Here is a 24,334-nt window from a genome sequence, read left to right as displayed (position 1 = left end):
GATAGTGTGAGCATTGACACATCCTCCCAGGGTATAGTGACACATTTAGTCAGTCAGGCAGTGTTGAACTGTAGGTGCTTGTCGACATCACATCCCTATGGCTACAGGGGACCAGTTACAACAATTTACTCTGAACAACATTTACCTGGAGGAATTGTTACTGTAATACATGTTCAATATCCTCTAACTGTAATTTTAACTATTCATGAGTCTGTAATGTGACTTGCATATTTAATCAAGAAAAACATTGCATGACAAACACAAGGGATATATTTATTTAACTGTGCCTTACCTTGCTGCAGTAAGGGTCTGGTATCTCTACAAACTCCCTCTGTAGTGGAGAAATGGCCGAGTCACACAGGTAGTTGAGCAGTACGCCGATACTCATCATCTTGTACTGCTCCTGGAGACAGACATCATGAACTTACAACAGTGTCCTACTGACAAGCATGTGATCAAACTGACATCATGAACTTACAACAGTGTCCTACTGACAAACATGTGATCAAACTGACATCATGGACAACAGTGTCCTACTGACAAGCATGTGATCAAACTGACATCATGGACAACAGTGTCCTACTGACAAACATGTGATCAAACTGACATCATGGACAACAGTGTCCTACTGACAAACATGTGATCAAACTGACATCAGGAACTTCCAACAGTGTCCTACTGACAAGCATGTGATCAAACTGACATGAGCTTACAACAGTATCCTACTGACAGGCATGTGATCAAACTGACATCATGGACAACAGTGTCCTACTGACAAGCATGTGATCAAAATGACATCGTGGACAACAGTGTCCTACTGACAAGCATGTGATCAAACTGAAATGAGGAACTTACAACAGTGTCCTACTGACAAGCATGTGATCAAACTGACATCATGGACAACAGTGTCCTACTGACAAACATGTGATCAAACTGACATCAGGAACTTCCAACAGTGTCCTACTGACAAACGTGATCAAACTGACATGAGCTTACAACAGTATCCTACTGACAGGCATGTGATCAAACTGACATCATGGACAACAGTGTCCTACTGACAAGCATGTGATGAAAATGACATCGTGGACAACAGTGTCCTGACAAACGTGATCAAACTGAAATGAGGAACTTACAACAGTGTCCTACTGACAAGCATGTGATCAAACTGACATCATGGACAACAGTGTCCTACTGACAGGCATGTGATCAAACTGACATGGACAACAGTGTCCTACAGACAGGCATGTGATCAAACTTACATCATGTACAACAGTGCCCTACTGACAGGCATGTGATCAAACTGACATGGACAACATTGTCCTACTGACAGGCATGTGATCAAACTGACATGGACAACAGTGTCCTACTGACAGGCATGTGATCAAACTGACGTCATGGACTATCTTTTGACTATCTTATTGTCACATGGGCACATTTAACAATAAAATGATGATTTGGAAGCTGAAACAAGAACCATCAGAAGATGACATATCCCCCGGCCTCCACATTTTTGATAGAACAAATCATCTGACAGTTAATTAAAGTCCAGCTTGATTTCTTTTACGATTAAATCTGAATTGTTTCCATGGAAACCGGGAAAAATAAATATGTCAAAACTCTGCAGACAGCAAAAGGCACCACTTCAAGATCTGCCTCACATATCTCCCAAGTTTTGCTGAAAGATATTAAAGTTTTCGAGTTGTGCTCCGGCAACAAAGGCAACCCCTCCCTTTTGTGACTAAGTCCGAAATGTTTCCATGGAAACCGAGAAATATAAAGATGCCAAAAATCTGCAAATAGTAAAAGGCAAGACATTGGGTTCTGTTTGATATATCTACCAAGTTTTGCAGAAAAATATTGAACAGTTTTTGAGTTATGCTCTGGAAACGAAAATGATTACGGACGGACAGATGGACAAGGTGTCAACTATATAAAAACATGTTATGATAGATCTGTTAAATGTGCTTGTAGTAGGATGTACAAGATTTTACAAACTGCAAGTTGGTGTACAATCCTTGACCTTGGGTCTTCTGATGAATCAAGCTAGGAATCTATGACCTTTACCAGATATAGGATTATCTTTAAGTAATATTTTGTGGTGGACCTGCTGACACATAATGTAACTCCATGAATGTATGTATGCTGTCAAGAGCTGAACACTAGTTGTCTCACCTTGGCCTTGGGTCCTCTCCATGCAACCCTCACCATACCATGTTTCTCCTCATCAGAAGGATATGGTATGTTTCTGTGTACTGTTGAGTCTAGACTTGGGACTTCACTCTGCCATGGTCTGGTGAAAGCTGGCCTGGATCCCTGCAACAGCATTAAACATCAACTTTTGTTAGCTGAACTCAATACCTCCAATCCAAGCTTTACAATATCCCAGCGGTACTCAATCCAAACTTTACAATATCCCAACTGTACCCAATCCAAGCTTTACAATATCCCAGCGGTATTCAATCCAAACTTTACAATATCCCAGCTGTACTCAATCCAAGCTTTACAATATCCCAGCAATATCCAATCCAAGCTTTACAATATCCCAGCAATATCCAATCCAAGCTTTACAATATCCCAGTGGTATTCAATCCAAACTTTACAATATCCCAGCTGTACTCAATCCAAACTTTACAATATCCCAACTGTACTCAATCCAAGCTTTACAATATCCCAGCAATATCCAATCCAAGCTTTACAATATCCCAGCAATATCCAATCCAAGCTTTACAATATCCCAGCGGTATTCAATCCAAACTTTACAATATCCCAGCTGTACTCAATCCAAACTTTACAATATCCCAACTGTACCCAATCCAAGCTTTACAATATCCCAGCAATATCCAATCCAAGCTTTACAATATCCCAGCGGTATTCAATCCAAACTTTACAATATCCCAGCTGTACTCAATCCAAACTTTACAATATCCCAGCGGTATTCAATCCAAACTTTACAATATCCCAGCTGTACCCAATCCAAACTTTACAATATCCCAACTGTATCCAATCCAAGCTTTACAATATCCCAGCGGTATTCAATCCAAACTTTACAATATCCCAGCTGTACTCAATCCAAACTTTACAATATCCCAACTGTACTCAATCCAAACTTTACGAACTTCTAACTGTACCCAATCCAAACTTCACGAAATCCCAGCAATATCCAGTCCAAGCTTTACCATATCCCAGTTGTATTTAATCCAAACTTTACAATATCCCAACTGTACTCAATCCAAACTTTACAAGATCTCAGCTGTATCCAATCCAAACTTTACAATATCCCAGCTGTACTCAATCCAAACTTTACAATATCCCAGCTGTACTCAATCCAAACTTCACGAAATCCCAGCAATATCCAGTCCAAGCTTTACAATATCCCAGCTGTACTCAATCCAAACTTTACAATATCCCAACTGTACTCAATCCAAACTTTACAATATCCCAGCTGTACTCAATCCAAACTTTACAATATCCCAACTGTACTCAATCCAAACTTTACAAGATCTCAGCTGTATCCAATCCAAACTTTACAATATCACAGCTGTACTCAATCCAAACTTTACAATATCCCAGCTGTTTCCAATCCAAACTTTACAAGATCTCAGCTGTATCCAATCCAAACTTTACAATATCCCAACTGTACTCAATCCAAACTTTACAATATCCCAACTGTACTCAATCCAAACTTTACAATATCCCAGCTGTATCCAATCCAAACTTTACAATATCCCCAGTTGTACTCAATCCAAACTTTACAATATCCCAGCTGTACCCAATCCAAACTTTACAATATCCCAGCTGTACCCAATCCAAACTTTACAATATCCCAGCTGTACTCAATCCAAACTTTACTATATCCCAGCTGTACTCAATCCAAACTTTACAATATCCCAGCTGTACCCAATCCAAACTTTACAATATCCCAGCTGTACTCAATCCAAACTTTACTATATCCCAGCTGTGCCCATTCCAAACTTTACAATATCCCAGCTGTATTCAATCCAAACTTTACAAGATCTCAGCTGTACCCAATCCAAACTATACAAAATCCCACCTGTACTCAATCCAAACTTTACTATATCCCAGCTGTGCCCATTCCAAACTTTACAATATCCCAGCTGTATTCAATCCAAACTTTACAAGATCTCAGCTGTACCCAATCCAAACTATACAAAATCCCACCTGTACTCAATCCAAACTTTACAATATCCCAGCTGTACCCAATCCAAACTTTACGAAATCCCAGCAGTATCCAGTCCAAGCTTTACAATATCCCAGCGGTATCCAATCCAAACTTTACAAGATCTCAGCTGTACCCAATCCAAACTTTACGAAATTCTAGCTGTACCCAATCCAAACTTTACGAAATCCCAGCAGTATCCAGTCCAAGCTTTACAATATCCCAGCGGTATCCAATCAAAACTTTACAATAACCCAGCTTTACCCAGTTCAAACATTGGAAAATCTCAGCATTACCCAGTCCAAACTTTCAAAAATCCCATCTGTATCCAATCCAAACACGAAATGTCAGCTGCATCCAGTCTCAGCTTTACCAAACCAGCAATCTACAGTATGCACATTTTTCACAAATCTACTTGTGATTCGGTTGAAAAATACACAATAAGATAACTTTAAAGAATTTTGGTGCAATAATGGAACAAAAGCGTTATTTTATCAGACAATATACACCTGAATATCATGTTATTATGGTAGCAGCGTTTACTGAACATGTTTAACAAAATAATAGCACTTGGGAACAATTGATTGCTATTGCCAAATAATTTTATAGAAAGGATAGCTTCATCAGTAAACACTGGAGTATAATGCATTCCTGCTACAGCAACGGAATTAAAACAAAATGCAAATATCATAATAACAGGCAACAAGAGTCATCAGAAGATGACATATTCCCTCGGCCCCCACATATTTGAAAGAACAAATCACCTGACAGTTGCTTGAATTCCAACTTGATTTTTTTAGACTAAGTCCAAATCATTTACATGGAAATCATGAAAAATATAAATGACAAAAATCTGTAAACAGCAAAAGGCACCACTTTGGGATCTGCCTCATATATCTGCCAAGTAAGTCCAAATTGTTTACATGGAAATCATGAGAAATATAAATGCCAAAAATCTGTAAATAGCAAAAGGCACCATTTCAAAACTGCCTAATATATCTGCCAAGTTCTGTTGAAAGATTCTGAACGCTTTTCGAGTTGTGCACTGGAAATGAAGCCCCAAGTCCTAATCGTTTCCATCTGCCAAGTTTTGCTGAGAGATATTAAGAAGTTTTCCAGTTGTGCTCCGGAAACGAAACCCACGCCTCCCTTTTGGGATTAAGTCCGAATCGTTTCCATGGAAACCAGGAAAAATAAAAATCTGCAAATAGCAAAAGGCCCCACTTAAGGATTTGTTTGATATATCTACCAAGTTTTGTTGAAAAATATTGAACGTTTTTTAAGTTATGCTCCGGAAATGAAGCCCCACCCCCCGCAAGACTAAGTCCAAAACGTTTCCATGGAAACCGAGAAAAATAAAAATGACAAAAATCTGTAAATAGTAAAAGGCACCACCTTAGGTTCTGTTTGATATATCTAGCAATTTTTGTTGAAAAATATTTAACGTTTTTTGAGTTATGCTCTGGAAACGAAAATGATTACGGACGGACGGACGGATGGACAGACAGACGAGGCGTCGACTATATCCCCCCGCATTACATGCCGGGGGGATAAAAATGAGTAAATAGCAAAAGGCACCACTTTAGGTTCTGTTTGATATATCTACCAATTTTTGTAGAAAAATACTGAACAGTTTTTGAGTTATGCTCTGGAAACGAAGCCCACCCCTCCCTTTTGAGGCAAAGTCCAAAAGTCCAAATTGTTTCCATTGAAACCGAGAAAAATAAGGCACCAACTTAGGTTCTGTTTGAAATATCTACCAATTTTTGTTGAACAGTTTTTGATGCTCCGGAAACAAAATGATTACGGACGGACAGACGGACGGAAGGACGAGGTGTCGACTATATCCCCCTGCATTACATGCTGGAGGAATAAAAAGGTGAGTTAGTGAGTGAGTGAGTGAGTGAGTGAGAGAGTGAGTATGGTTTAACACCACTTTTAGCAATATTCCAACAATATCAAGTGTTGGACACCAGAAACGGGCTTCACACATTGTACCCATGTGGGGAATCGAACCCAGGTCTTCAGTGTGACGAACACAAGCATTAACCATTAGGCTACCCCACCGCCCCCAAAGGTTAGAAGTATAATATCAGGCAGACCTTGTTCAAGGAATATATCTGTCAATATCCGCACAAAGGAACAATATCCATTACATCTAAAGCTGTTTAAAAAAAACCTTGTCTGATGCCACATGTCTTTGTAAGAATCTAACATTTAGATATATGCAAAGCGTTTTGGGATATTATAACCCATGTCTCGACTGATTGTTTGTTTCAGCTGTTTGACATTGGTGTCATGTTTCCTTGGTCAGCTAAGATAACACATCTGACATCAACATCCATGATATCCATGCTTCTTTACAAGTTCAATTTAGTTAGACAACAATGAACAATAATTCAACATATTAACAGCTAATCCTTTGAACAAAGTATGATGTTGTATGTGTATTCCCATCTGATTTAGTAAACCTACATATAACACTGTTGACAAATCCACTGTGCATGGTAAGAGTGATTAATCAATCAACGTATCATTGGTTAATGCTTTGATGGAAGGTTTTGCAACTGAACTGGCCATTCCTCTGCCATGTGAATATTATATAACAAGTAAAACATTCACCACATCCAGCCTTTCATAACCCAATCTCAGACTGATTAACTGCTCCAGATATGGGAAATGCCAAATACAAACCACTGATCGCTATATATCCTTGTCACCCTCAGGGGGGAACTTTATTGAGTTATTTTGCATAATCTCAGTAATCCGAATGCTGTCACCACTAATCAGTACTTGTAATAAAGTCATTAACTGAGCATCAAGTGTGGGGCTTATATGATGAAACATGGATGACAAGAAGAAGTAGTAATTGTTGTGTTGTATGCAGTTTGCCTGGAAAATATCTACACGTAATTGCTGCATACTGCAGTACATAATTGTACATATGCATTCACACACATATATGAGAATTCATGGAGAGATGTCCGCCCGGGAAAACCACATTGGCAAAATACCAATTGCCACTAAAGCCACATTTCAAGTACAAACATCGGTGCCGCAAATGGCCGCGAAAGCCACAATGAGTAAGGGAATAAATACCATATTTTTTCTTCAAAATAAGCGTCACCCATTGATCACAATGGATTAACATTGTTTAGTGACTTGTCCTGTGTTTGTTTAGCTAACATATGATGGACAGCTTCTTTATTTTCATTGAAGGTTTTAGTTCTAGTTTTAATCTATTTATGTTTATTTTGTTCTCTATTCTCTGCTTTTATTGTAGATTGTATTATCTTAATTCCTATGTATAGAATCTGTTCTGAGATAAAATGATATATTTTAATGGGTCATTCTATGGAAAAGGCCAATTTCAGCTTTTGCTTTTAAGAAAATGTTATTTGTATATTTTGTATGTCTCCATGTAAACTACTGTGGTTTGTATGACTGGTATATTGCATCAGCAGAGAAGTTTGGACAAGAATATTCCATAAAATTTATTGTGATGTTTCAACTTTAAACTAAAATGTCATTACTGAGTTTGGAAAATCTTGTCATAAATTTGCTTAAAACAGCTATGACATGGAAAGAGTTCTTTGGTGTCATATATGCAGTGTCTAATTTACTTTTCAGAATAAGTGAGCCCTGGGCCCATGGTTAATTAAAGTAGTGGGACATTTACTATTGTAGGTGGGTCATCAGAAAAAAACAAGGGAGACAATGCATTCACTTGTATCAATTAAAGTGTTAATCTAAACACTGTTGCTTTGGCCATAAAAGTTATTATCTTCTAACTCTGTCTGTTTTAATTTTGAGTTAGTAAAAATAGAAAACAGTTACAGCAACTTTGGGTAATACTGGGTAATACTGGGTAATCCTGATTCATTGAGACTGTCCTCAAAATTGAAATCCTGAATTTTGAACCTTCAACAGCTATGAGTAGTAGTTCATCAAGTTTCTCATCTGAAAGTTGATTTCTCAGTGATGTTTTCAGCAAATTTTGGGAACTAGAACCTCTCTCACAGTCTGATGTGTGAATGGATGCTGTGAGTGCAACTGAAGCAAGAATCAGTAGATTAGGAAAGTCTTTAGAGTGGTAGCTGTGTATCAAACTCCACAGATTCTGCATGTTATCTCTTGGATAACCTGAGTTAACAACTAGCTTCTTCAGTTTCCCCCATTCCACCCGGGCACCAGCAGCATCAATAATTGCTTTCACATGTACTTCAGTTTCCCCCATTCCACCCGGGCATCAGCAGCATCAATGATTGCTTTCACATGTACTTCAGTTTCCCCCATTCCACCCGGGCATCAGCAGCATCAATGATTGCTTTCACATGTACTTCAGTTTCCCCCATTCCACCCGGGCATCAGCAGCATCAATGATTGCTTTCACATGTACTTCAGTTTCCCCCATTCCACCCGGGCACCAGCAGCATCAATGATTGCTTTCACATGTACTTCAGTTTCCCCCATTCCACCCGGGCATCAGCAGCATCAATGATTGCTTTCACATGTACTTCAGTTTCCCCCATTCCACCCGGGCATCAGCAGCATCAATGATTGCTTTCACATGTACTTCAGTTTCCCCCATTCCACCCGGCATCAGCAGCATCAATGATTGCTTTCACATGTACTTCAGTTTCCCCCATTCCACCCGGGCATCAGCAGCATCAATGATTGCTTTCACATGTACTTCAGTTTCCCCCATTCCACCCGGGCATCAGCAGCATCAATGATTGCTTTCACATGTACTTCAGTTTCCCCCATTCCACCCGGGCATCAGCAGCATCAATGATTGCTTTCACATGTACTTCAGTTTCCCCATTCCACCGGGCATCAGCAGCATCAATGATTGCTTTCACATGTACTTCAGTTTCCCCCATTCCACCCGGGCATCAGCAGCATCAATGATTGCTTTCACATGTACTTCAGTTTCCCCCATTCCACCCGGGCATCAGCAGCATCAATGATTGCTTTCACATGTACTTCAGTTTCCCCATTCCACCGGGCATCAGCAGCATCAATGATTGCTTTCACATGTACTTCAGTTTCCCCATTCCACCCGGGCATCAGCAGCATCAATGATTGCTTTCACATGTACTTCAGTTTCCCCATTCCACCCGGCACCAGCAGCATCAATGATTGCTTTCACATGTACTTCAGTTTCCCCATTCCACCCGGGCATCAGCAGCATCAATGATTGCTTTCACATGTACTTCAGTTTCCCCCATTCCACCCGGGCATCAGCAGCATCAATGATTGCTTTCACATGTACTTCAGTTTCCCCATTCCACCGGGCATCAGCAGCATCAATGATTGCTTTCACATGTACTTCAGTTTCCCCATTCCACCGGGCATCAGCAGCATCAATGATTGCTTTCACATGTACTTCAGTTTCCCCCATTCCACCCGGGCATCAGCAGCATCAATGATTGCTTTCACATGTACTTCAGTTTCCCCCATTCCACCCGGGCATCAGCAGCATCAATGATTGCTTTCACATGTACTTCGGTTTCCCCCATTCCACCCGGGCATCAGCAGCATCAATGATTGCTTTCACATGTACTTCAGTTTCCCCCATTCCACCCGGGCACCAGCAGCATTAATGATTGCTTTCACATGTACTTCAGTTTCACCCATTCCACCCAGGCATCAGCAGCATCAATGATTGCTTTCACATGTACTTCAGTTTCCCCCATACCACCCGGGCATCAGCAGCATCAATGATTGCTTTCACATGTACTTCAGTTTCACCCATTCCACCCGGGCACCAGCAGCATTAATGATTGCTTTCACATGTACTTCAGTTTCCCCCATTCCACCCGGGCATCAGCAGCATCAATGATTGCTTTCACATGTACTTCAGTTTCCCCCATTCCACCCGGGCATCAGCAGCATCAATGATTGCTTTCACATGTACTTCAGTTTCCCCCATTCCACCCAGGCATCAGCAGCATCAATGATTGCTTTCACATGTACTTCAGTCCCAAAGTGTTCCAATAGCTTCTCTAATTTCAGATTTCCCCACATTTCAAGTTCATCACTGGTGAGAAATGAAACTGGGCGCATACCAAAGGCATATATGATGCTGTTGTTTGGAAACTGTGGCGATTACGAATGCAGATTGATCGCTCAAAATTGTGAAAATAAGTTGTAAATATTAAAGAGTTTGGAGAGGTATGTTTTACATGATTGATACGAGTCAAATTATTTATATAGTGCGCCAATCAGACCCACCAGGTTAAGGAATAGTGCGCTATTTTTAACTATCATGCGCCAATGGCGTAAGGGTGCGGACTAAAATTAGACTCTGTATATGTGACTGTTTATACGTATATTTGTGCAATAAAAGGTCATTCTTCTAAATTGTTTCTTTTTAGCTTTTAGCATGAATGTAAACATAATAACTGAGGCAACAATAGCTCTTATCTCAAACATTGAATTCCTTTACCCTCCCATATGTTAAAAGGCTTCGAGGAAATAATTGTGTGTATAATCATAAATAATTCGAAAAGTCGTTTGAGTACCTACGTGAGGCAGCTAGTTTCCGTGATCTGGACTTTTCTCCACGAACAATTCAACTGGATTTCTAGATTTTACATAATGAATATTTCAATATTTGATACCCATTATTTACGGTAACATGGATTAGCTAATACCACATTGCCGGGAGAGCCACATTCATACGATCACTCAACCATGCCCATTGCCGGTTGAGCCACACCATTTTCAAGCATGTTTCTTCAATATGGCTTTCCCAGGCTATAACCCATGGAGATACCCCAGTTTTCATTGAGACACTCTCTTGCTGATACAAAACCCAGTTTTTAGTGTTTTTATTCTGATACTTACTTGCACAGAGTGATTACGTGGGCTACTTAATATGACCCAGACTGGACAAGTAAAACGTGGAGTTTTGTTTCCCTTTAATGTTACCTTTGTTAAGCCAAAAAGACATTAATATAAAATAAAATAACCTCATACTAATCTATCCCTGATTACTGAGTTCACTGAAAGGTAGACATATTTACTTGACAATACATGGACAGGTCATGACAAGATGTGTTTAAACACATGCCAGACACATCAGCAATGAAATGATCCAATCAACCTACCTTTGCTACGATTCTATCCTCCACTGGCTTGAGGGCAGCAAAGATCTTGTCCGGTGTGACCTGCCCTGTGATGATCAGACACAGATTCTCTGGCCGATAGAACTCCTTGTGGTAGCTGCACACCTGACAACCAACAGAAAATGGTTACCATGGTAATTAAGGCTCCAAAATTTGTTTTCAGGACCCTTTTGAAGTTATTTCCAGGAAATAATATTAACTCCTTTCTCCTGCAGATAGTCTTTGCCAAAAAATATAATGAAACCCCAGACTTTGACATCCTTTATACAGAATACACCATTGCAGGATGCTGCTTAATAAACATATAAAACAGACAACCCGTGAACATCCAGGTTAGAACTGGTCTCTAGCAACCAATGCTGGTTGTAAAAGGCGATCGGGTGGTCAGGCTCGCTGACCTGGTTGACACATGTCATCGTATCCCAACTGCGTAGATCGATGCTCATGCTGTTGGATCACTGGATTGTCTGGTCCAGACTCAATTATTTACAAAGTGACGCCATATAGCTGGAATATTACTGAGTGCTGTGGTAAACATTAAACAAACAAAAGAAATGTATAACAGACATCTTGATGGACAATAAACTTCATAGCGAGTGTACCTTGGGGTAAGATGTGCTCTCCCGGAGGTTCAGTAGCATGCCACCAGTCTCGGACTTGTAGCCACAGTGACCGGGGTACATCCCCCTCAACATAGCTAGATGAGTGAGACTCTCCCCCGTGTTCTCCCGTGCCTGCATCTCACAATATACCACGCCTGCATCCTCCCCCTCGTCATTAACGTGGTGGACTTCGGTGATGTACCCAGATTCCTGGAACATAGGCACAGAGATTTGGTGAGAGTTGCTTCAGTGAATAGTGAAAGTTGGTTCAGTGGTTAGTGAACAGTGGTTCAGTGAATAGTGAAAGTTGGTTGAGTAGTCAGTGAACAGTGTTTCAGTGAATAGTGAAAGTTGGTTGAGTAGTCAGTGAACAGTGGTTCAGTGAATAGTGAAAGTTGGTTGAGTAGTCAGTGAACAGTGTTTCAGTAATCAATGAGAGTTGGTTCAGTGAATAGTGAAAGTTGGTTGAGTAGTCAGTGAACAGTGGTTCAGTAATCAATGAGAGTTGGTTCAGTGAATAGTGAAAGTTGGTTGAGTAGTCAGTGAACAGTGGTTCAGTGAATAGTGAAAGTTGGTTGAGTAGTCAGAGAACAGTGTTTCAGAAATCAATGAGAGTTGATCAACATGGATCAGTAATTAGTGAAAGTTGCTTCAGTACTTACTGAGTATTTGTTCAAGAATCAGTGAGTGTTTGTTCAGTAATCAGTGATAATAGTCTGGTTCAGTAATGAGTGACAATAGTCTGGTTCAGTAATGAGTGACAATAGTCTGGTTCAGTAATGAGTGACAATAGTCTGGTTCAGTAATCAGTGACACTGACAGTAATCTGGTTCAGTAATGAGTGACAATAGTCTGGTTCAGTAATGAGTGACAATAGTCTGGTTCAGTAATGAGTGACAATAGTCTGGTTCAGTAATCAGTGACAATAGTCTGGTTCAGTAGTCAGTGACAATAGTCTGGTTCAGTAGTCAGTGACAATAGTCTGGTTCAGTAATCAGTGACAATAGTCTGGTTCAGTAATCAGTGACAGTAATCTGGTTCAGTAATGAGTGACAATAGTCTGGTTCAGTAATCAGTAAGAATAGTCTGGTTCAGTAATGAGTGACAATAGTCTGGTTCAGTAATGAGTGACAATAGTCTGGTTCAGTAATGAGTGACAATAGTCTGGTTCAGTAATGAGTGACAATAGTCTGGTTCAGTAATCAGTAAGAATAGTCTGGTTCAGTAATCAGTGACAATAGTCTGGTTCAGTAATGAGTGACAATAGTCTGGTTCAGTAATGAGTGGCAATAGTCTGGTTCAGTAATCAGTGACAATAGTCTGGTTCAGTAATGAATGGCATTGGTAGAGTCCACTGGTTTGAGTAGGATGTTAATATAAATTATGGCAACAACAGCCTTTATACAGTACAACCAGAAATTTTTGAGAATTTAAAGATTGTAATTTAAAAAAAAAATTCACTCATTACTCACGTATTAAATGTGAATATTAGCAGAACATAAATCCAGATTCAAAGACAGGTGAACAGTTAGTATTTTGTCAAGTCACCATGGGCAGCAATGCAGGCTTCAATGCGGCGGGGCATACTACTTACTACTGATCAAAGAAGTTAGAAAGTCGTGGTCCATGCTTTCCCAATATCGGACCACCTCTTCTTTCATTTCAGCAATATTTGTCAGATTTTTCTTATTGACACTTTCCTTCATAAGTCCCCAAACATTTTCTATTGGATTTAGGTCAGGGCTATAGCTTGGCCAATCTAATAATGTCATATTTTGGGTCAGAAACCAGGCCTGTGAATGCTTTGAAAGATGTTTTGGGTCGTTGTCCTGCTGGAAAATCAAAAAATTTCCATAGAACACGTGAGCAGATGGAAGTAAATGTCTCTCGAGAATATCTGTGTACCACTCACTGTTCATATTCCCTTCAAATACACAGAGGGGACTGTACTTTGGGTGCTGATACAAAGGTTTTTCAGTTTGTTTGGTCCAGAATTTCAGTGTATTAGGAAACAGCCACACAGAACTTTCATCTGAGAAAATCACATTGACCCAGTTACAATTTCTATGCTGTAAGCACCAATTCAACCTTCGCTCCTTTTGTTCAGGTTTCATGATCGGTGATGGAATTCCTCGACTTTTCTGCCAACCCATTGCATGCAGCTCAGTTCTAATTGTCTCCTTACAGACAGCCACAGTTCCTCTATTAATCATATCCAGCCTTAAGTTTTCTAAACTCCTTCGTTTGTTTTTAGAAACAAGAATACCAAGCCGCCTCCTGTCAACGACAGTCAATTTTCTGGGCGTACCTGCACCTCCCTGGTGCTCAATCAATGCCATATCCATTTGCAATATATTTCAAAACACGATAAACAGTGGACAAAGGGATGCCTATGTAGCAGGGCGTGGAGTTATCCCACAGATGACATCCTTACCTTGTCAGCTTGCTGACGGGGTTAACCTCTTTGGTCATGTGGACAAGGCGTCCGACTTCGGATCAGAAGGTCCGTGGTTCGAATCCCAGCACGGGACTCGGAAATTTTATGGCCGCTACATTGGCGCCCAACGTGGGGCTGAGCACGTTCACATCAAATTTGAGCAAAATAAGTCTCAGTACCCAACTATGCGGCTCGGGACGTGCCTCATGTTGACGGGGAGTATGTAGCAGGGCGTGGAGTTATCCCACAGATGACATCCTTACCTTGTCAGCTTGCTGACGGGGTTAACCTCTTTGGTCATGTGGACAAGGCGTCCGACTTCGGATCAGAAGGTCCGTGGTTCGAATCCCAGCACGGGACTCGGAAATTTTATGGCCGCTACATTGGCGTCCAACGCTAATGAGGTAACCCAAAGTGATATGACAAGCCAAATTACTGGAGTTGGGATGCTTCGTCCGACACGGCCTGAATTAAAGATCGGCCATCAGTACGAGCGAGACTAGTGACGAGGACGGACGGACCGCAGTGTTGTGATGTTACGGAAAGATACTGTGCTCTGAAACTGTAGTAACTGCGGTGAAAACTGTCTACTCCCTACCACAGGATAACACAGGATTGGAGTACTCTACCCAGGAAGGCTACGATTCTCATACTAACTGGACTTGTCAGTTAATCTTGGGCTAACATTGGTGGCAGACGTGCAGAAGATGGACACAGCAGTGTCCACATTCAACTCTATGACAAACGGAAACGCAGACAACAATCAGCTCCAAATGAACGGCAGTTTAGTGTCTCAAGCTACCAACAACCCCCCAGGAAATGGGGGCCCGAACAGAGGGGGTCCGGTTAAAGCGTGTGGGGGGTGCGGGGCACGCATCGTGGACAGATTCCTGTTACACGCGTTAGATAGATACTGGCACACAGGTTGCTTGAAGTGTTCATGTTGTCAGGCACAGCTTGGGGAAATCGGGACATCGTGTTTCACAAAAGCAGGAATGATTCTTTGTCGGAATGATTACATTCGGTTATTTGGGTCTGGAGGTACATGTGCTGCCTGTTCACAAAACATTCCTGCCAGCGAGCTCGTGATGCGCGTGCAAGGCAACGTATATCACTTGCAGTGTTTCATGTGCGTATCGTGCCACGGGCAGCTTGTGCCAGGAAATAGGTTCAGTATTGTCAACGGCAGCTTACTCTGTGAACAAGATTACCCAAAAGTGCTAAAAGGTCACGCTTCGCTGCCCGCACGGACAGCACATAAGGTATGTTGATGGGTGACTCTAAAGACTGTTCAGGTCCTCTTCTGTGGCTACTTGTCTGTTAGAGGGATATTTCACAAATCTTCATCCAACTTTTGCATCTCCAATCATCGGATCAGCAGCAGCAACAGCAGCAGCAGCAGCTCGCAGTGGTGTGCACGGCAACGTTCTGCCTGTTGGATGCCCTACGTTTGTCAACACACAAACAATGCCAGGCCGTGTCGCCAAGGATCAACAAGTGGCTAAATATTGAAAGTGATGACGATTCTTGACATCGCCAGAGTGCAGGAAACAAAATAGCCGACAACTTTCGAAATGGCTTAACCATTGTCATCTGCTCTTTGAAGGAAATCACACACGTAAACAGGGACATGTTTGAGGAGTTGTGCTACAATACCAGCCACGCGAAAAGTTCTCAAAACATTTTGACTCGATCAGCACCATGTTTCTGCAACTATTTAAACAGTATACAAGAACAGTAAACAACTGTCTGGACCGAAACAAACACGGGAGATCGCATTACTTCGGGCCGTAATGAACGATGACGCCATTATGACAGCAGGCGACAGTGAGATACTGATGTTATCAGTGTCTTGTTCGCAAGACCATGTTTTATCAAGAGTGACTGGAAAGGAAGAGAATGTACACTTGTAAATATTCCGTTCATAAACCCGTTCCTATGCTTAGGTCAAGTGTCTGGACACTCACGCCTGTCTCGACCGTGTGTACAGTCCCTGTCACTTAAATTCGTTGCACGTGCTATAGTATGATGTGTTACTTTTATATGTAGGTGGCTCGAACGGTAACATTTAAGTGCCTATATTTTGTTGATAATTTATAGAGATTCGATCACAGGTTGGACGCCAATGTAGCGGCCATAAAATTCCGAGTCCCGTGCTGGGATTCGAACCACGGACCTTCTGATCCGAAGTCGGACGCCTTGTCCACATGACCAAAGAGGTTAACCCCGTCAGCAAGCTGACAAGGTGAGGATGTCATCTGTGGGATAACTCCACGCCCTGCTACACCTGTTCTACTTGAAATCACTTTCGCTGATCTGATGCCCTTGTTATAATACTTTAAAATCAACTTCCTCTTCTCTATATCATCCATACTGAGGATCACTGAAAATGTCGTCTGCTAGCAAGTAAACAAAGGGGGATAACTCTTCACAAACTAATGAAAAAGGATTATCGGAGTTGTCTCTTTTGAATGAAACCAAGCACTTGATAGCTGGTCAAGGTTGTTTATACTAGAAATCCAATTAAACATATTCCTAAAATTCTCAATAATTTCTGGTCATACTATACAAAATATGGCACTGTATGTGTAGCAGAATGTAAATATTGTGTATTTTAAGCCTAAGGTATTTAATTTAGTTAAACAATATAACAACCCTTTAAATTAACACAGCACTCTACTAATCCCTAGGTTAAGTTATGTAAGCCTGCATGGGGTTCTGTTTATCTTCAGACTCCTGGTCCAGCCACGGCTTGGCCAGTGATTGATTTGCTATTGTTTCTAGAGCATGTGACCAGATCTGGAGTTTTATGTACCCCAACATTCTTTTTCCTGGTCACTGCTACAATTTCAACTCTTGACTGCTACAATTTCAACTCTGTCTCCTTTATCACAGCACTCCACTTATTGGGGTAAGTTACTTTAGATGTCTTTGTATGTATATTATCATAAGGAGGTTAGGATATGATGTTTTAGTCAAGTTAGTTTCATCATTTTAATCATATGTCTGAAATATATTATGTGCTGTAATATCATCTACATGCTAATATGATGTAAATATTTTATATGCTTAATATCATGACACACTGTTATGTATTATAATTATTACACGTTTGGTTAATGTAGACTATAGTGTATACATTGTAGATTAGGTACATATTAGAGATGGCATGAGAATGTGTGTGTGTGTGTGTGTGTGTTAGTATTTGTGTGTCAAGGAAATGCATGGGTTATGTTCTAAATGTTATGTTACATATCAGATTTTCATCTGTATGTCTGTAATTTGTAACATAGGCTTATATTTATACTTAGATTAAGTAACCCTTGTGGTGTACAGAAAATGTTAAATATAATTATATGTTTACTATGTACTTGTTGCTGTATACCAGTAATTTGAGATGTGTATGTTTTGTTTCAAGGGTTTTATCACCTGATCCATCATCCAAGACAATAAATCCCTGAACCCCTTACAAGTATTCGTCTGTGTTCAATCTTGACGTGATACCGCTGTTACATATGTATGGATGGGCAGCAATTTGATGACGGTCACCAAAAGGTCCTGTTTAATAGATTACTACTGACTGCTACTTGCCACCATGAGAATTGGATAAAGGACAAGGTCTCTACAGACAGTTTGGTGAATGAGTGACAGTCATGGCCATGTTTTCTACACTTGTCAACCTTCAGTGTTAGATAAAGGACATGTGCCACACAAACACAGTTTGATGAATCAGTGACAGTAATGAAATGGTCTTGTTTACAACACTTGTCTTACCTTGAGTGTTGGATAAAGGACATGGTCTATATAGACGGGCAGCAGTTTGAGGAACCCCTCCGATCCGGCGTTTGTCATGGTATAACAAGTGTGGTCAGTGTCTGTCCAGGCGTTGGTTCCTGAGGCCAGGCACCTGTTGGCCAGGAGGTCCAGAACGCCCTGAATCCACAGAACACATGGGAATGATCCATCAACAGTTCTTAACAGAGTGTAATGGTGAAAACTAATTTCTGATATTTACACAAGTATATAGTCCTTTTACAGAAACCAGATTAGCCTTTAAACAACCTGAAGGTAAAAATGGAAAGAAAAGAGTTTCGGTAAGAATTCTGCCCATAACCCCCGCTTGAAATGTATACTATTTATTATTGTTATTTCTAGGGGTTAGGGTTTAGGTTTAGGGTCTAGATTTAGCATTGTGTTAGGTTTATGGTTAGGTTTAGGGTCAGGGATTGGGTAACCTTTCTATAAAAAATCATCTATTCTTAGGCACTGATTAATAAAAAAACGGGGGTTACAGGCGGAACTCTTTCCAGAGTTTCTTCATCAATGAACTATACTGAACAAATTTAGTTATGGATCATGAATAAATCTGGCGGATAGTGTTTTGATTGAAGACTGAGCACACACAGTTATATAAATATTTGTGATCCAAACATATTTCTTGTTCCATATACTGAGGAGGTTTGGTTGATATACAAATCTGTTAAAGGAGAACTTGGGAAAATTTGTACTGCTAATACTAGTATATGACAAAATGAGAGTAATCCCCTAGACTAGGGATGCTACTTCTATCCTGACAGTATCCGGTGCAGCAGCCAGTGTTGAGTCTCACCTTGTATGGGTACTGCTCGCTGCCCATAAAGATGTGGTGCTCCAGGGTGTGAGGGAGGCCGTCGTCATCATGGGCCTTCAGTGGCTGTCAACAAGGAAATCTGAATCAATCACACTCTCTTCTACAGTGAGTGAGAGAAGGAGAGTGAGTGATCAAAAAGCTAGAAGAGGTGTGTGAGTGAAAAGGAGGATGGGTGAGTGAGTGAGCAAGTGAGTGAGTTGGGCTTAAGGCTGCTTTAGATAGGATTCCGGTTCTATCTTGATGTGTCAGTATAACGTAGGAGGAAAGCTGAAACTGATGCAAGTCTCAGAATTGTCAGATGTTGACAACTTGGGTGAAATCCATGAGCATTTGTGTGATGCTGACAAATATAGAAACATAATATGGCAAACCAGGATTTAAATTAGTGGCACCTTAGATGACAACATCATCTGCTCCAATGATGTCACAGGTTTGTGTGAACAGATATATCTAACTTCAACTGATTTGTGAGTGAGTGAGTTTAGTTTTACGCCGCTTTTAGCAATATTCCAGCAATATCATGGCGGGGGACACCAGAAATGGGCTTCACACATTGTACCCATGTGGGGAATCGAACCCGGGTCTTCGGCGTGACCAACTGATTTGCTACCTGGGCCTAGATTTTTGAAGTTATCTTAGTGCTAAGATAGTCGTAAGTTAACGTATGGCACTTACGACTATCTTAGCGCTAAGAGTTTTGGAAAATCTAGGCCCTGGGCTCTATGCACAAGCCCACACGCCACCACAGACAAGTGTCAAAGTGATATCTTCACTCAGGTCAATGAAGTGAATGTCTCATGTAGGAATGTTTCAGCAAGTAATGGAATCAGACCTTGCACCTTTCATCATATTTGGGTCTCTTGGTGAATCACAAAATGCAGATAAAAATTAAGAAACTTCATTAACCATCTTTAGCTGACAATGACTTTCATGACCTTATTTACATATTTACCTCCCTTTGACAGCAAACCCACCCACCCCCTCCCTAAGACAGGTTATGGAGAAGAGTAGTGATAAAAAAATATGATAAATAATGTATCATAAAACACAAAATGTTAGTATGGGTCACTCATAAAGAATTCTTACAAGTTGCTCTATAGGGCTAGCTAAAACAATCGATGATCGGAAACAAATTCAATGTGAAGATTTATCCATGACTATCGATATGAAACTTGTGTCACTGATAAGCTGTGTAAAAAATGGGATTGAAATTCTTACCTGTCAAATTAACATTGATATCATTTAACAATACATAAAGTATTTCAATCAGTAACACAATTTTACTAATTTTGTAAAATGAATGAGTGAGTGAGTGAGTGAGAGAGTGAGTAGGATTTATGCCGCTTTTAGCAATATTCCAACAATATCATGGCGGGGGACGCAAAAAAAGGGCTTCACATGTTGTACCCACGTGAGGAATCGAACTCGGGTCTTCAAAATGATGAGTGAACGCTCTAATCACTAGGCTACCACACCCCTACTGTAAAACGACAGCGTTCTTCTTACAAGACATTGTGCAGCAGTTTCTATCACACTTTAAATGAAAAGTCCAACATGGTCTAAGCTGAGGCGGTGCTAAAGATCATGCTGAACAGATAGTTGTTGTCAGCTTTATTCAGAACTTTTACACAAGTAAATATACGCAGAAATATAATAGATGTGCTAATGATTCCATGCACGTATTGTAGATCAAACGCGCTGTGCATGTCACAGACTTCCTTTTCGAAATCGGTGATGAAGAACCAAAGATTTACTCCATTGTTGATGGAGAAGAGGGGGGGTCCTAAACCAGATACATTACGTGTGTTAAACTGCATATACACACGTCTACGTGCCACTTACAACACGTCTAACGATTGTGCACAGAATCGTAATATCCGGATATCATTAGCAATCGGGAAGGCTGATCGAAATCAGGACAGCGTTGTTTCAAACAAGAATCTAAATTGTTCTTTTGTTACCTACCTAAACAGAAATAACCATTGACAAGAGGTCCTTCAACCTGAGCTATGAAAATAGAAATGCCAGTTTCTTTCGATCGATATTTTGAAACAGGGATGCTATCATTAGCAACCACTGTAAACAGAAACTCGAAGTTATCACTGGACGTCGCCATTTTGCCGCTAGAGAAGTTTGATTAAAAAGTTGGAATGATTTAATGATGGTAAACTTGCATGTAATAAAATTGTAAAGTAATTGAATTTGCTACATGTATGCACTTGATGAATGTGAAAGATATATGAAACTATAGCAAAATCGCTCGATGTATTCAGTAACAGAGAAATTACTTCCAAGCCTATAGCTGCATTTACTATAAAATTAGGAACTTTCTGTACTTTATAAGGAAAGAAATCCATTCTACACATAAATTGTTTTGTCCATTTATTACGAAACTATTCATTGTCAATGATTCACCACACAAATTTGATCGGTGTGATGGGATTCCTGATAAAAAACAACCCAGAAATGACGTGCACTGGAGAATCATTTAGTGGTTTCGTCCCTTAATTAATTATTGTACCAGGATCCATAGATACTGGATTCGGATCCTTGATTCGACTAAGCCCTTGTTCTTTGGCCCTGTACTTTTAATTGGATTTTTATAAAACAATCACAGAGTGCATTTCGTTCTCACTCATATCAGCTTTATCTTCAGTAACCCATCGATGCTTGTCGTAAGAGGAGACTAACGGGATCGGGTGGTCAGGCTTGATGACTTGGTTGACACATGTCATAGTATCCCAGTTGCGTAGATCGATGCTCCTGCTGTTGATCACTGGATTGTCTGGTCTAGACTCCATTATTTACAGACAGTCGCCATAATAGCTGGAATAGGCCTATTGCTGAGTGCGGCGTAAAACTAAACTCACTCCCCTTTTTCAACATTAGCAGACTTTACCTATCCGATTTCAAACTTTAACATCCGGAGCCGACTCCTTAGACACTTACGAGTTCCTTAATATCTGAGGTTTCCGTTTTCCAATTATTCATGCATAACTTCTTGGACTCCATGTTAGTGAAGCTGGCAAATATGCTTTTGCGCGTGGGTTTTAACAAAGTATGGTAATTTACACTAAAGTGTTGTAACATAAAATTCATTCACGCACTCATTCGATGCAATATTGATGATATCACCAAACCTACACAATCCTTCCAAAGTGGAACAGTCAGCATCAGATACAGTTACTGCTCTTAAACCTATTTTGTATTATATTATGAGTGAGTGAGTATGTTTTACGTTGCCTTGAGCAGTATTACATCGGTGTTTACTGCCTGACGAGCGAACGCTTTAACCACTAGGTTAATGGGGTACGTGGACACAAAGGTCAACATACAGACGACTTATAGCATACAAGCACATCTTCAACAGCTGACACAAACAACCATGAAGGAACTCCAATCGCTGATATAAAATATTTAATATCTATTGTCAGGTATCAGACCTGGTAGAGTCAAGTGTAGTGATTGATCTCGCGGACTAGATGGAGTGGAGTAGTGGTATTACGGGTGTCAGTGGTATTTATTGTGGTATTACGTGTGTCAGTATGTGTGTGCGTCCACTTATCCTCTTAAAGTACGACTCCGCCATTATATGTCATATACATGAAGGCGAAACTCTCCAAGTGCGTTTCTATTTTTTTACGATCCTGTATTGAGCTGTGATTGTTAACTCATAAAATGGTTTATTATTGTGAAAACAAACGCAGAAATAATTCTAATAACATGGCAATAAAAATTACTCTTATGTCTCTTGCCTCCTCCCAGAATTGATAGTTTAAAACCACACCCAAATACGGATATTTCACCTCCCCATCCAGGGATAATCTACAACATTATATAGTCTTTTTATAGTCTCCCTGGTTCATCGGATCCTGGTTCTAAGGGACACAACTCCCTGCCCCATCCAAACGCATTCTTTGTATTATCACGTGACCGGCTGCACATATGGCATATGAGTATATCGATTTGTTTCAATGACCGGAAGCGTGGTATTGTATTCATTGTATATACCACATTGTGGTTCTGTAAATATATCAAATCTGCATATGATTACAACCGAACCTTGAAGAAAAGAGCCGAGTTTGCGTGTCAGGCCAGCCTCGGATGATATAGTTATCAAACAGATCTATTAGCACTTACCTGTGTAGCCCAGGTAACTAGCATACACGTACTACATCTATAGGCACCAGTAGTGTTCGACATTTTGCTTGTCGGATTCTTTTGGACAAAAGTGAAACGAGTTACTTTTCGTTTTAAGTTATTTTCATTTCATTTATTATCAATTTCTTAACAACACAAAGATCAGTCTGTTTTTGTTGTTGTCATATGCAAATGGATATTATGGCCGGTTACAAGAATAAGATTAAGTCATTCTGATACATCCATGAAATCTTGTATTTGAGTCTCTATTTCCCCAGGGGCATCTGTGCTTTAAATAGATAATTAATCCATTGAAAACATGCCATATATACGCTGTAGCAGATGTACAGAAGACAGGGGAACAACGGATAAGTCAACAAAGTGGGGAATCGGTTTTGTATAAGCAAGAATTCTTATATAATCGATCGTGTATATCGGCATTCCATGTGTCGTATAGCGTCGTATGTATGATGTCAAATGTGGATGTAAGTGTGTGGGTGGTGTTGAATGTGGATGTTCTTGTTTGTGTGGTGTTGAATGTGGATGTTAGTGTGTGGGTGGTGTTTGAATGTGTGGATGTTGTTGAATGTGTGGTGTTGAATGTGGATGTTAGTGTGTGGGTGGTGTTGAATGTGGATGTTAGTGTGTGGGTGGTGTTGAATGTGGATGTAGTGTGTTGGTGGTGTTGAATGTGGATGTGTGTGTGTGGTGTTGACTGTGGATGTTAGTGTAGGGCTGGTGTTGACTGTGGATGTTAGTGTATGGGTGGTGTTGAATGTGGATGTTAGTGTAGGGGTGGTGTTGAATGTGGATGTTAGTGTGTGGGTGGTGTTGAATGTGGATGTTAGTGTAGGGGTGGTGTTGAATGTGGATGTTAGTGTAGTGGGTGGTGTTGAATGTGGATGTTAGTGTAGGGGTGGTGTTGAATGTGGATGTTAGTGTATGGGTGGTGTTGAATGTGGATGTTAGTGTGTGTGTGGGTGGTGTTGAATGTGGATGTTAGTGTGGGTGGTGTTGGTGGATGTTAGTGTGTAGGTGGTGTTGAATGTGGATGTTAGTGTGTGTGGTGGTGTGGATGAATGTGGATGGTGTGGTGTTGAATGTGTGGATGTTAGTGTGGTGTTGAATGTGGATGTTAGTGTGTGGGTGGTGTTGAATGTGGATGTTAGTGTGGGTGGTGTTGAATGTGGATGTTAGTGTGTGGGTGGTGTTGAA

General features: G+C 40.5%; 1 protein-coding gene across 1 annotated transcript in view; it reads right to left on the bottom strand.

The window, feature by feature from the left end:
* LOC124257664 (uncharacterized protein C05D11.1-like) overlaps positions 1–21,098 on the bottom strand; it is a 55,528-nt gene extending 34,430 nt beyond the window's left edge. Inside the window, exons 1-8 of the mRNA XM_046691778.1 lie at positions 20,945–21,098; positions 20,152–20,159; positions 18,959–19,033; positions 18,124–18,282; positions 11,913–12,122; positions 11,293–11,415; positions 2,173–2,313; positions 293–403 (exon numbers count right to left, since the gene is read on the bottom strand). Coding sequence (XP_046547734.1) covers positions 293–403; positions 2,173–2,313; positions 11,293–11,415; positions 11,913–12,122; positions 18,124–18,282; positions 18,959–19,033; positions 20,152–20,159; positions 20,945–21,095 — 978 coding nt within the window. The 5' untranslated portion in view covers positions 21,096–21,098. The remainder of the gene's footprint in view (positions 1–292; positions 404–2,172; positions 2,314–11,292; positions 11,416–11,912; positions 12,123–18,123; positions 18,283–18,958; positions 19,034–20,151; positions 20,160–20,944) is intronic.
* Between the last annotated feature and the right edge of the window lie 3,236 nt (positions 21,099–24,334).

The sequence above is a fragment of the Haliotis rubra genome, unplaced genomic scaffold, assembly GCF_003918875.1.
Source record: "Haliotis rubra isolate DU_JTF1 unplaced genomic scaffold, ASM391887v1 Scf67, whole genome shotgun sequence".
Classification (NCBI taxonomy): Eukaryota; Metazoa; Mollusca; class Gastropoda; order Lepetellida; family Haliotidae; genus Haliotis; species Haliotis rubra.
The sequence above is the reverse complement of the archived record's forward strand: the minus strand, read 5'-3'. Positions and strand labels throughout refer to the sequence as shown.